The sequence below is a fragment of the Tauraco erythrolophus genome, chromosome 3, assembly GCF_009769465.1.
Source record: "Tauraco erythrolophus isolate bTauEry1 chromosome 3, bTauEry1.pri, whole genome shotgun sequence".
NCBI lineage: Eukaryota > Metazoa > Chordata > Aves > Musophagiformes > Musophagidae > Tauraco > Tauraco erythrolophus.
In genome coordinates, this window is record NC_141467.1 from 57516414 (window position 1) to 57530938 (window position 14525).

A 14525-nucleotide genomic window follows, 5' to 3' on the forward strand; every position below is an offset into this window, starting at 1 on the left:
AACTCCATTAACAGATTAACACATCAGACAAGCAGATTTGGCATTGTATATTGTCAACTTTTGCGTCTGAGTTTTGGGGTTTTCTTCTTTCTCTGGAATGTGTTTCAAGTGTAACAAGAAAAAAATGAGTGTTAGTGAAAGTTATTTCTAACTACTCTTCAGCTGAACTAAGGCTCTGTGCATGTGTATAAAGAAGATGATTGATATCTGCTTTATTTGTTTAAAAATATTTAATAAAACTTAGATGAAATATAATTTTTAAATATCATTGATTAGAGCTTTGAAAAGCTGTATTTCAATCTGTACCAGTTAGCTAAAATCAATTCCTACTGCTTATCAGAACTGTTTATCAGAAGTGATAGCAATGAAGCACTGGAGAAAAGTTTTTTGGAGCTGACCAAAATGATTTTATTGAATCATTTTATACTCTCAAAGGGTGAAAACATACTTGAAGCACTGAACGTTAGTTTTCTTTCTGTGTTTCATCCAATGGAGTAGTTTCTTGTAGTGCCAGGAAGGCTGATCATGGTTGGAAAAATATATCTAAGCAACTCTTGTAAGATGGTTTCATGAAGTTTCACTTATATATTGTAAGTCTCAATTATTGGTTTTCTTAAATGTCTTTCATATCTGGAGTAGTGAGATTCTCTGGCATACAAGAGGAGTCCTCCTTTATGTTGCAGGGAAAAGCTGAAAATTATACTCTACAAGCACTCATAAAAAGCAGAAAAGCAATAATGTTGGGATATATTTTGGTGTAATTAATAACAGTTTGAATTCCTAAAATTGATAATGCCTAGTGCACATGGAACATGACTGGTGGTTCTTTTGTTCCCTCAGGCCAGTCACAGCATCCCCTGTTAAAGTTCTGGTTCTGTACAGTATTAAACATGAAATTACTCTATTTTGGCTCTCATGTTTTCTGTCTTCGAATTGCCCTTTCTTTCTTTAGCGATGAACCTCTTCACAATTTGTTGTTTCGACCTCACAGATAAGATTTGCGTAGCATTCAGACTTCTTGAAGACTTGAGTGTTATGAAAACGAGTTGCAGTGGATGCCTTATTAGGCATTTTTGACAGTTTTCTACTAAGGATATGAAGCTCCCAAAGGGGGAACTGATGAAAAATCTGTTGGAAAATTCTTTTTTAAAAACAAGAGACACATTTCACTAAAGGAATAAATCAAGAATTTAAATTTTTTTGTAATATTAAAATTGCAAAATCTGACAGAAATAAGAAGAGGCAGACTTGCTGAGGCTCCTGTTGGAGATAAGCTTAGCAACAGCTTTTATTTTCCCCCTTCACAGTAAATGCTCATCTAGATAGAACACAAACAAGCACAGTAAGTGCAATGCAATTACACCTAGCCTCAGGAAAGAGCACTGAACGATTTTATTACAGTGCCAAAGACTGGTCCTGGAACGTAAAGCTGAGAGAGACCTATTAGGGACCTGCTTCGTTAAAAGGTGTGGAACAAGACATTCATAAGGCACCAATAAATCCATTAAGGAGAAGAGGGCTCTGAAATGGTCTTTCATGATTTTCGTTATTTACTTCAAGGATCGCTGAGGCTGGTGACTTTGCAAATACGGTTTTAGCTAGCACTCACTGTCTCTTTTAACTCTCTGTTCTCCAGTCCAACTTCCCTTTGAAATAAGCAGCCATAACTCTGCTCTAGTTAGCTAAGCAGCATTCACCTACCCGGGCTAAATTTAGAGAAAATGGGAGAAGAGGAAAAGTCTATGGAAAATCTTCTCTCTCAAATTGCTGTGAATCCTGCATGAACAGCACTCCAAACCTGGCTGTTGACTACAGCTTGTAAGTTCCTCGTAAAGTCACTGTAAGCTAGACCCTAGCAGGCTCTTTCATTTTCATAAATCAAAATTTCTGATGCTGGTAAATCCTGAAAAGGAATAGCAGTTTGTTATGTATGGAGGGCATTTTGATGAAACTGTCCTAAGCAATGGCAGACAGGAAGCCTGTGCAGCTGAAAAATGTTACTGTTGTCTACTCAAAGCTGGTTTAAATATTGACCAGCTGCTTAGACAATAGCATCTGATTTGCCGATGGCATGAAAAATAGCCACTGAGAAACCAGCACATTTCTCTACATCCTAATGCTTCCAATTCCCAGAGATACCAAAGCAGGTGTCTAATATTTGACATTTCATGGAAGAAGAAAAGTAGCTGTTTATATCAGAAGTTGAAGATTTCCTTGCTAGGGAAATACAGACTGCTCTCAATAAAGGATGCTTGAGCCTGATTGGTATTTTCTACCTAATGATGGTACTTTTTCCAAAAGAGATACTCACTGTTGGTTTTGCTAGTCTTCTGGAGCAAAACCTCCAGCTAGGAGTTGCATCCCAGAACACTCCCAAGCGCTTCAGAGCCGTAGCGAGCATGACTGGAAGAGGCTCAGGTAGAGATGAGTGTTCCTTTTTATCTTCTGTGCCTGTTGCGATGGAAAAACCAACTTTTATCCGGCCTTAAAGACTGTCAGGAATGTCACCGATCAGGATTTGGAGCCTCCGTTGTCAAACGCACGGCTGCGTCACAGCCGTCACATGGGACTTGATAAATTTTTCATGCCACAATTAATCAATTTCAGCAGATGATTTTCCTCACTGGCTTGCTTCCCACCTCCCTGGGGCACTTCATCCGTCACAGATGAACGGGATGGGGATTTGGGGAAGTGTTAATGGAGTGGCTTTTCTCAGAGCTATCAAACTGTGTGTGCACGTGTGTGTCAGGTCAGGAATTTTTGACAGTCTTCTGGGAAGCGTATGGAACTCTCCAGAGGGGAGCTCCTTCTCCAGGTATACAGGCAATTACTTCTTTTGATGTTTTTTTGGAGCTAATGGTTTAATTGTGGCAGGCATTGCTTTTACCATCGATAAAGATAGCTCAAGAAATGGAAATATACTAATTACAAGAAGGATGACTTAAAACAAGGGTTAATAAAATACGGTATTTACCGTATAAATACTAAACCAAGAAGAACACTTATGTGTGAGAGAGATTATTACAGTACTCATAAGTCAAAGCAGCACAACAGCAAAGGAAATAAAAATGAGGCATTTAGTTCTCATGTATAATAGGTGATATGATGTAATATATGATATTCCTTCCCACGTATTATAAACAAATAAAGTATTAAAAAAAAGGACCAACTATGCTTCTGATACATGATAAGCATGAAAATGAAATTGTAATCAAAATAATTCAAATCAAAGTAAATTATTTCTTTATTGTTTTCCTTTCAAGTGCTACTAATGTCATGAAAGTTTTCAGCTTGTAACACTGGTAGAAATGAAACATCCATGTTTTTTCTGAGGCTGGAAACCTTATACTTGGAATGATTTCTGCTCTGAAATGTCTGTAATATATTGAAGCCTTAATACCTTGCTAATTGGTACCTTACTAATTAGCTCGTGACAAGAATTTTAATTAGATGCACAGTAGGTGTTCTCCCTACTATTTCCTGGGGAGAAAAGTGAAGGGAAAAAGGTAGTGGAAGGAATCAATAGAAGACAAATATAATATAATCCCTACTATGGGAAGAGTGTACATTAATTAACATTTTTCAAAATTACGTCTCTGATAATTTATTCTGTTTTGTAAAGTATGTTAAAGTTCACTTTGTGATTTGCTCTTTTCCCCTGTTGAACAAATTGTACTTTTTTTTCTGTGACTTGACATGTGTTATAAGCAAAATGAGAGATACTGGAACATGACTGTAGTCCATTATGTTCATGGCCAGCCCCAGGGACTGAGCCGAGCGCATTTCGGGCTCAAAGCGTGAGTCTCTGTACTCTGAGTTAAAGATCTGAGCTGTGTACCTGTGAGCTGGATCAAGGTGAACGAGGCTGAAAAGGGAGATGCCCAACACTCATGACCAATGGCGTTAGTTGAACCTGGGCTCTTGCACATTCTAGAGTTAAAAATGCATACGAAAGGCTTGGAAGACACAGTTCAGTGAATTCCTATCAATGGTGATCCAAAAATAACAATATTGATGAGCATCATCTACAATTTTTCTTCTATCAGGAGAAGATGTAAAGGAGGGATAGAAGATATCTGTCTGAAAATACTGCCACCACTAATGTTCTCATTAGCTTAATGCCATATATCCCATTGCAGAGGATTTTAGGATTGTCATTTGGGATGAAGGGTATTTTAAAATCTGCAAAATATCCAGTGCAGTGAGTCTTAAAAATATAAATGCAAAGTTTCTTCCCTCTCCAAGGAAGCCTGATTTGCCTGTGTATAAATATAAAGTTATTTGTCAGGCCTGGTAATCCCCATAAGGCCCAGCAGTGAAAAAGGTGATTCAGTTTCAGTAGATAATGGGACATTGTGAAAAATGATGGTCAGGTCCAGGGAACATTTTATTTAAGGAGATAAAAATAAGGAGAGAATGAATTGCACAAAAGGGAAAACAAGTTAATGATTTTTACCCCATGGAAAAGACACTTTAGGAATGGGCTCTCTGAAGGACTCAGAGAACTTGCTGTACAATTTGCATTATTTGAAAAATACTTTTTTTTCCTTAATTTTGACCGGGAAAAGTCTCCTGCGTGGTGAATAAGGTCACAGGTGAGCCATGTTCCCGTGGATGTGCTGTAGATATTTAAAAGCAATAGCTAAGAAATATTTTAATCCAAGAGGCAGTTGGATGAAAACAGTTATTGGCAGTTATCCAAGGGAGGTTTTTATTATCCAGTTATCCAAGTTTCACCCCTTTTGTTTTCGACAAAGTTTGCAGCGATCACTGTGAGACCAGTGATTATTTCACAAATGTTAAAGAGCATTGATGAAATGAAAACAGCAAATTACTAAATGGAGAAAAATCTGTAAGATTTAAGTGTAAATTGTATCACAAAAGTGAAAGAAAATTATATAATCCTCGTGCCAAAATCAAAATAACCCAATCTCAGTTAGTTAGTATGAACAGTATGTAGTCTGAAAACCAGTTGCGTATTGTTTGTAGAATAGTTCTGAATACAGGAGAAGTCAGAGACAATTACGATGGCCTGTGGCCCACAATAATAAATGTTAATCTAAAATTGTATTTGCTCTGAAGTATTCACTCAACTGCTCTGCCTGGTAAAAGATGCTATGCTATCTTTTCAAAGGACTTTATTAACCCACCTGTCCTACGACATCTGGTCATTTGCCATGACAAATCTGTCTTCTACTGCGAGTTTGATTAGAAACAGGAAGGAGAGAGGAACTCAAACTGGGATTAGTGGGATTACATCGTTTTTCATATTTTATGGGCAGAGAATTAAGGCTAATCCAAGTACGAAGGATATTACGACTTGCAGACTAATTAGGATGTAGGTTGGGTCTGGCGTATCTTGAGGTATATCTCGTTTTGCAGGTAGGTGTGAGTCCTCCTTGACACCTCTAAGCTGGCAAAACACCAAGTACCTCCAGATCAGAGGCTGTGTGGCCGCTTCTGTAAAGCACAATGCTGAAAGCTGTTATCTCTGCGGAAAGGCAGGATATGTTAGCTCAGATTTAATGCCATGCTACACACACCTGTATCACTCCAGGCCAAATTAGAGCATAAGGGTGAGCTTGAATATCCCTACAAACAGGCTGCAGCCATACACTCTGCCCACTTCCTAGTGGGACTGCTGCTCACATCACAAAATGTCCGCCATAGATAGCATTTTAGCAGAGCCTTTATCAGTACTCTGAGAATTGAATAGGCTATTTGGAAACGGCACTTATAATGTACCACCACTTCATTCGAACAGTGCATTTTGGAAGGAAAAAAGCACCACATAACAAAACACCTCTTATGTGATTGCCTTTCTTCTCCAAGAAAAAAGGAAACTGGTTTTCTATCCTGAGTCCTTTGGTGGTGGTAGATTTCAGCATGCAGTACTTTCATCCTTCCTGTTATGTACATATGTGAGTTTGCTATGGGATAAAGTGGAGTATTTTGGATTGCAGGCCTCCGCAGAGCATCTCCTTTATATCCCAGGTGGTCCAGTGTTATTTTACACAGTCTGGTTGAGATAAGGATGTAGATTAAAATGCAGGTCAGAAGCCCTAACCAGACTTGGCAGGGAGGAAAGGATATTGGTTTGCTAGAGTAATTACCCATAGGAAGTGGTGATGCTGACACTGGTTTCATTTTTTAAGTGGTAAAGATGTTTATCTTTACTCTGAAGGCTTTAGTCTTTTATGGTTTGAATGCTGGCTGTGAAGGAACCTGTCTCTTTTCTCTATGCTCTATCCAGCGGTAGCTCGCTTCGAAATACCATGAAAATTTTTATATCTGAAAACTAAAGGAAAATATATTCTTACTTCTGAGCCTTTTACTGGAACTCATTTAATCAGAGATGTACTGTCGTGAATTTGCATGAATATTTGGAGTGTACTTGGTAGAGTAAATAGAGGATATTCTGTTGTGGAGTATAGAATTAGTTGCTGTTGTGTTATTTTTTTGTCTCCTCCATTCAGAATTGGCTAGAAAGGCATTTTCTAAACTACAAAATAATATCCGAATCTTGTATGATTTCTTCTCTCTTACATAATTTAAACCGAAGATTCCTTATTTAAGAAAACCTAAAATGAATTTCAGAGCTTGTGTTACGTAAGTCGGTTAGTTACATCAAGCAGAAAAACTGAACATTGCCTTTGGGAAAGAGAGAGAGGGGAAAAACAAATGCTTGAAAGCAGATTCTAGGGAATGGAGGACAATTGTGGGACCAGCTTCTCCGCAAACCATGCCACAGAGAGGCTGGCAAAAGGCATTGGGTACGCGTGGAGCATCAGTCAACCTCAAAGGTTCTCCAGGATCAGTTATGGATGCTCATGTACGTATGTTCAGTCTGGGAATAATACTCAATATTTTCACATGATTTTGTCTTCCAGAATGATTGAAGATTGTGGGAAAAGAGGAAATACCATGGCAGAAAGAAGGCAGCTGTTTGCAGAGATGCGTAAGTACTTCCTAGAAATGTTTCGCTGTGATAAACCAAGCCAGTTGCAGTGCAGCATCAGTAAAATTTATGCAAGCTTTTCACCTCAAGTAACTGATATCTCCATTTCACAAATGGTTTAATGTCGTGAGACCAAAACTACAGGAAAATGGGCTGATTTGACCAAATAGCAGGAGAGAGGGATTTTCTACATCAGATTTTGTGATTGAATTATTTTAGTCCTTAGCTTCTTGGGACAAAAATGCTGCAATGCACAGGTAGCAGTGAAGAGGGATAAAGGTCTCCAAAAGACTACATCCTTTGGTGGGGGAATCTGTAGTGGGTTCGCACCAGCCAGCTGCTAAGCACCCACACAGCCACTTGCTTAATCTCCAACCAGCCCCCAGCAGCATGGGAGAGAATATAGAGCAAAAGCAAGAAAACTTGTGACTTGAGATGAAGACAGTTGGTTAAGTGACAGAGAGGAAAAAAAGTGACAACAAAACCAACAACAAATGATGCAAAGGTGGCCACTCACCACCTTCCAGACCGATGCCCAGCCAGTCTCTGAGCAGTGTCCACCTTGGAAGACAGAACTCCCCACCCTCTTCCTCCCCTACCACAATTTTATTGCTGAGCATGACATTATATGGCATGGACTATCCTTTTAGCCAGGTGGCGTCATCTGTCCTTGCTGAGTCCCCTCCCAGCCTCTTGCCCACCCCTAGCCGATTCTGGGAGGGGATAGAGTAGGAGTCAAAAAGGCCTGGATGCTGTGCATGCACTGTTCAGCAATAGGTACAACATCGGTGTGTTATCAACACTTTTTCAGCCACAAATCTGAAACACAGCACCGTGCGTGCTGCTATAAAGGAAGTTAGCTCCATCCTAGCCAGACATAGTACAGGGACTCATATACTACATACCCCACTTCAGCACATTTTTCATAGTTCCTAGTGAAGCTTTGTGTTCCCTGAAGATTGTTGTGTCAGGGATGTACTATACTTACAATGTTCCTGCGGTTCTCTTGACAGTTATTTCTCTTACAGTCCACCATTTCTCAAGGAAATTCTATTACGTATAAAGTTTGAGACTGTCACCCTGTTGCTAAGACTTACTTAAGTTCTGTCTGTAATTACTAAGCTTCCTATTATTTGTCCCCTGCAACATACTAAAAAATGGCAGAACATCTCCACCATCTTCTGGGGAAGACTGATATGAGCGTTACTGGGACTGGAGCAGCTGTGCACACTGAAAGGCCGGGTTTGTGCTGGTGAATTAAACATGCTTGGGACTGTTCTCCAGGGGTGACCGAATGCCCTTCATCTGCGCTCCTGAGCTCTCCAAATTAAGGATTTCTCATTCAGATGGCCTACTGAGATGGTGTTGGCCCGTTCCACTGTGTCCACTAGCTCTGTTATGCCCTGTAATTATTTCAATATCACATGAGGCTTGCTGTTGTAGCTCAGATGTATATTTCTCTCATCCCTTGTGTACAACATCTTGGACCAGTGGAGACAGGGGTTGTTCTTTGTCCAGAAGAAAAAAAAAAAAAAAAAACAGGAACAAGAAAAAAGGATGGTGCATTTGTCCATTATCAGAACATACTGTACTTTTAATTAGAATTATAGAAAGGACTTGAGCTTATATCAGCTAAAGTCGATAGCATAACTTCCATTAACTTCAGTTAGTTTGAAATATTCCTAAAATGGAACGTAATTGCTTAAGACTTTGCTGTGAAGATTTATGGTTTGTTCCAACAGCTTTGAAGGCTGTTTTGCTGTTGGGTTGTTTTGGAGGAGTTAAGGAGGCGTTGGGAAAATTTACAATCAGTAGTTGGAGGCAGAGGAGGGACTGTTTTCCCATACTGTATGCAAATAGTTATTGCCTACTATTTTTTCTTTCACATTTTAGTATTTTGACATACTTACTTGAGTCCGGTTTATCTCGTATGTGCTTCCCTTTTCTGTTTGCCTGCCTCCCTTCCTCCTCCTACACATGTACACAGAGAACTGGGTTCTAACTAGGTAAAAAGTGGGGAAAATATTAAGTCTTTGTGAAAAACTAAATATGTTTTAGGCAAGGAAAAGTCCATATTCATAAAACACTGAATTTTGCGTTTGGAGAGTCCTTTGGATTCTTGTGTGTGTAAAGGGTGTCCTTCACTGAAACAGAAGCTCAACCTGGCCTTGCATTCAGGTGGCCTCAGCTGTGTGCAAGCCCACACAATCCGTGTTTGACTAAAGCCATGTGCTCCACATGCCCTACATACTGTGGGCCGTGTGAAGCTTGTTAACATTATAACAAACATAAGCTTCTGGTAAAAAGTTAAACTCCACAGCTTGCTGATGTTAGAGGAAGAAAATTCATAATATAGAGGACATTGTCGGTGGTTTAGGTTCTTGCAGTCATATTTGCAAGTTTGTGATTAAAACCCCACAATACTTTTAGAAGGTGGGTCATGTTCCAGACTACACAAGACAGCAAAAACAAAAAAATAAATCCGACTTTTCCTGCCTTTTTAAGTAGGAAATTTGTTCTGAACAAGTAATAGATGGATTTGATTCTCACTTTAGATTTAGGCCACTATGTGATTTTCCCTGTATTTGAAGAAGTTTAGTTTTACTTTTTTGTTTCCTTTCCTTCAGGAGAGGCATCTTCCTAGTTCCAAAATATAAACTTCTATGAATTAGTATCATGATCAAATTCATCTTCTGTAGAGTCCTGTGGTTAAAGCTTAAATTGTGTCTTATATCTCAGAATGCACCATTGGACGTCAAATCACTAGGCTACCCTTAGTTTTACCTGGCATGCTCAGGTGCATGCTTCAGACTGATGAAGAGAATTCAAAATGTACATCACTGTTGTGCTGCCAGCACATATTATCCAACAAGAAAACAGCATCTGAAGCTTCCAATTTATCCCTTTATTATTTTTGCTAACTGCAAATGGTGTTACCCGAGATGAGCATATTCAAAGGAAACAGAGTGAAACACTGCCAACGGGCAAAAGGGAGGAGAGGCCACTGGCAGTCCTGTAGGCAGGTTACGAATTCACAGTTCTCATTTGCCGTGCTCAGTCCCTCACATCTTTCCACTTGCTTTTCAGGACTCTCCAGGTAAGTGAAATCATTTTTTTACAGAAGTTATTTGACAAATATATCTCTGACGGTGGCAAAATGTGAATCATGATAAAATTAAATTGTCTGTTCCAGGGGTTTATCAGCAAAAACACTTACTCCCAAAACAATGTTGAAGTATACAATCCATTGTGTGTGTAAATAGTAAAGAAAAAAAGCAACATTATTGGCTACAAATTTATTTATTCAGGATTAATGCTGCAACCTAGGAAGCTCAATGAGCCAGAGTCTTACTTTGCTTTGAATCTTTACATCTTGTTAAAAGGCTGAAGTTTTATAAAGGAGCAGTGGCAACTTTTAATAGTAGTTTTCACTGAAGTTAAGAGGGAAAAAGTTACATACATTTTACTCATTGAACTTATTAAAAAAGGAAAGACTTAGTGTTACAAGCATTATCCTTCCTTTTACTAGTAAAAAAGTTTTCCAAAAGCTGTCAGTGAGATACTAATGGAGAAGAGAAAACATTCTCTAATAAATAAAGCACATGATGAAAAAAAAACCCTTTCCAGACCTGACCTCAACTAGTTAAGGGTAGCTTCTCCCAAGAACAAATGATGTTAAGACAGCAGACTGGCAAAAGGGAGTAGCTGGGAGCCCCGGGAAGATGGTTTGGGAGAATCCGGTCAGGAAAAGATCAGCATCTGGGGAGAGGGGAGAGTATCACTCTCTTTTTCATCTCGCAGGTCAGAGCACATTTGAAAAATGTGGGTCCAAAGGGTGGCAGATTGTTTAAGAGTGCGAGTGAGCAATGCCGACACAGCTGTATGTACAACAGTGATGCTGAGCGGCCAAGCTAACAACGTCAAGATCAATCTTAAAGAACACATTTGGGAAGCATGTGTAAAAGCAGAACAGGGCCATATTCCACTCCACTTCTCTTGCAGCCTGATTGTTCCTTGTTTGGATATGTTTCATGTGGACAGTTCCCGAAGAAACTCTGTTTTTTCTGTCTTAGTACCTTGCTCAACTGAACAGAACAGATTTTACTCCTGTTAAAGGGCCAACCACTACAAAAAAGCAAATATGCAAAAATTTAATCTAATGTGTTTCCGTGAAATGTGTGGTAAAATTAATAAGCAGTCTTGTATTTCATAGGACATATTGTAGCTATGAGGCAACACTTCTGTGCGTTAGACATACCAGCCAAGAAGGAGAAGGATTTAAATCAGAATGTCCTCATGGACTTTTAGAGGTGTTTTGGGACGTGTTACAGGTGGTGCACAGCACCAGGTTCTGCCCCAGCCCAGTCCCTCTCTGCTGTGCTTGCGTGTGAAGTAGCGACTGGTCAGTTTATACCCATCTCCTGGACAGCTGCTTGGGAAACGCTGCCACATCTTTGAGTGGGAGCAGCCAGGGCCGAGCTCTGTGTGAAGCAGAGAGCTGACCCTTTGAGGTGTCTGTTGCAGAGAATGTGCCTCCACAAAATGGAGAAAGGCCATACAGCCTGTGCGTTAGTTTTGCCAGCTTCTCCAGGCTGCTCTCAGCCTTCTCGTTACGGCATGATATTGTTTCTAATTTGGTTTGCTGGCAATACTTTGTTCTGATATGGCATGTCAGCCAAAGATATTTGCTATGAGCTTTGCTGCTAAATATTAAAATTAAATGAAGGTTTTCCCTGCTGTTGGAGCCTGGCCAGTGTGTCTTTTAGCCTGCAGCTTGACCAGATTTTCTTCAGAATGACAGACACAGTGGGCTGACTATTCCTTCCCTTCCTTTATGAAAGTCTTTTGACACTGTAGCTCCTGGGATTCCCCTTCTTTCTCCTCACCCCTCTCCACTCTCCCTGCAAAGGAGAGAGCCTTGAAAATTATTAAATAGAGTCAGCTCATGGGTCCTCTTTGTTCTCTGGTTTCCCTGCTAGCAAAGATACATGCGAGTTGTGTTCCATACCAATGTCGCTGTCATTCTCTTCCATTAGGGGCTCAAGATCTGGATCGCATTCGTTTATCCACCTACCGAACAGCATGCAAGCTTAGATTTGTTCAGAAGAAATGCAACTGTAAGTATGTCAGCACTTCTTTCGTATCCTGTCGTTATTAGCTTTCCACTGTGCTCCCTGGTCTGTCCTTCAGATCAGTCACAAATGGGAATTGTTTGATTCGGCATTGCAAGGAGCACTAACCAGAATGCCTGGGCAGATTTTAAATATTAACCTGTTTATATAAGGAACTTGTCTCAAACATGCCAGTGATTCAGTCATAGAAGGGTGGGTCGTGATGCAGGACACAGGTTTATTTAGTAAGTACATTAACTGCATTCTCCAATTTTCTTGTAAAATAACGTTTGGGAGTTCCAGCAAGGTCCTGCAAATTAAATGCTTTTTAGCAGCTCCATGGAGAAGAAATGGTGGTTCCAGTCCTTGTCTATTTGGAGTGCGACTAAGTAAGTGCAATGTCAGTCAGCTCCCTCTGTTCCAGAAGGCCAGCCAGAGACATCTCTTCTAAGAGGGTCAACCTGTTTGTAATCTCTGTATGTCTGTCTGCCTCCGTCTAGGCTTCACTCTTGAGATGTTTCCCACTCGATTAGTGACTTTTTAAATGCTTCTTTTGAGATTCAGGCTTTCTTGCTTTACAGCTGCAGTTTCTATTAGCTCAATCATGAGAAAAGCTGTGAACTTTAATAGAGAAATACATATAAAATCTGTAATGGATTGTATCCTTTCTTTCCATCCAAAATATTTAGAGTGATGCGGTTGTTTTATGTATTTTAACAGATCTTTCCACACTAAGTTTAAAAAAAATCCTAACCAGGGGAACTCTTGCCAGCAGTAGCAGTAGGGAGAGGACTAACGCAGAGAAAACGAGTTTTTTAGTCTTCATATCTAAACTAGAACGAGGGCATGGCTATGCTTGTACTACGCACAGTGGTAAGCACTTTAAGAAATGCTCACTGCAGACAGAGATTAACTGTCCAGGAGAATGTTCCCAGGTTTGAGGCTACATGTGTCTGCGTTACAGAAATGTTTAACTTACACTGTCCAAGTACACTGGAGAGACCAAGTTGTGGCAGAAAAGACTTTGGGGAGTATTTAGTGGGTTATTAGCTACAGCATTGGTCTTTCAGTCGCTTCTGCAGCACGTTTCTCATGTTTTTAATATGTGAAGTATGAATTGAAGGATTAGTATCACATTGTAAGCAGGCTGCCAGACACAAAACCCAGGAGGGGTTTAGTACCTGCCCAGCAGCTGGCTTCTCCCATTCAGAAGGAATTACATTGAAAGACACTATTATGTTGTACTCAGTTGTTTATTTAAATTTTTTAAATTTTATGTTTAAGAGGCTAAAATGTTCATTTTTTTCATGGTAACTGAATACAATAGTCTGTGGTGACAAAAGTATCCAATTAAATTGACAGTGATAGAAAAGTCATAGCATTAAAAGCAAATGAAAAAAAACTAGGGGTGCAATAGCCTCATTGTTGGGAGTGTCTGACTGACAAAAAATATTGGTTGTTAATCCCAAGTTTGTTCCTCTTATTTATCAACTGTGATCTCCTTTTGTGGAACTGTTGCTTCTCTTCATAGAGAACCAATACACATTCCTTTCAGACTGCCAGCTTGTGCCAGGTCACTCGTGGACAGTGCTTGCCTTCTGCTTGCCATTGATAACCTAGGAGAAGTGATTTGCTGATCTTATATCAAAAGCTATACTATATCAACCTCTTCTGAAGAAAAAAAAATAGGGGAACAAACAAAAATGTCATCCTAAGAATTAGGTTCTGTGCAATTTAAGGAATAATGCTTCTTACTCTGGAATAGGATGAATTGCGTGTGTCTTTTCACTGTCGAGTACAGTTTTCTTCTAGTCGTTTCTGGTAGACTGCTGCTCTCCCAGATGGCTTTCTCTTACAAGTGGGAAAAGAAGTCATTCGTTCACCTGATGTGATTTCAGCAGTGACTGGCACTGCCCCGAAATGGTTAATATCAGACCTCCGGCTTGTGTCATCCACTCTTATTTTTTTTTCCCCCTACAGAAATTGCCATTATGCATCGCTCAATACTAAGTTCAGGAGAGAAAAAAAAAAAAACAAAGGACATGGGAAAAAAAACCTTTCTGCAGCATCTGAACTGTTTCATTTAGGGGAGAATATAAAAAGAAAAAGCTCAAAGGCAGCTCTGCTCCACTCCCATTGCATAGCACCTCCTGTCACTCAAGCCATCCTTGTCTTCTTTCAGCTGTGCTCTCCTGCCCTGCCCTGGCACACCAGGCCAGACTTACTAGGAAAACATTGCTTGGAAAGAGTATATTTAAGAGTTTCTTTTAAAGAGCTAATTTAATAAATTGCAGGGAGCTGCTCTTGGCTACAGGCTGAAGGTGTATGAAAATGGAAGCAGAGAGCTGCTTTGAGTGCCAGAAGTGGCTGTTCCAGGAAAAGCAGAGCGGAGGTTTTAGTAACACCACCTTTTTTTACCCGAAGGTGCCCGTTAGCGTAGACAGTCATGGGAATCA

At 39.9% G+C, this 14525-nt stretch overlaps 1 protein-coding gene across 4 annotated transcripts in view; it reads left to right on the forward strand.

Annotated features, from left to right (window-relative positions):
• Window positions 1-6873: 6873 nt before the first annotated feature.
• The window catches only part of DTNA (dystrobrevin alpha), a 98887-nt gene continuing 91235 nt past the window's right edge, over window positions 6874-14525 (forward strand). For all 4 annotated transcript variants that reach the window (XM_086609263.1, XM_086609264.1, XM_086609265.1 and 1 more), the window contains exons 1-2: window positions 6874-6958; window positions 11995-12075. In XM_086609263.1, coding sequence (XP_086465389.1) covers window positions 6874-6958; window positions 11995-12075 — 166 coding nt within the window. The remainder of the gene's footprint in view (window positions 6959-11994; window positions 12076-14525) is intronic.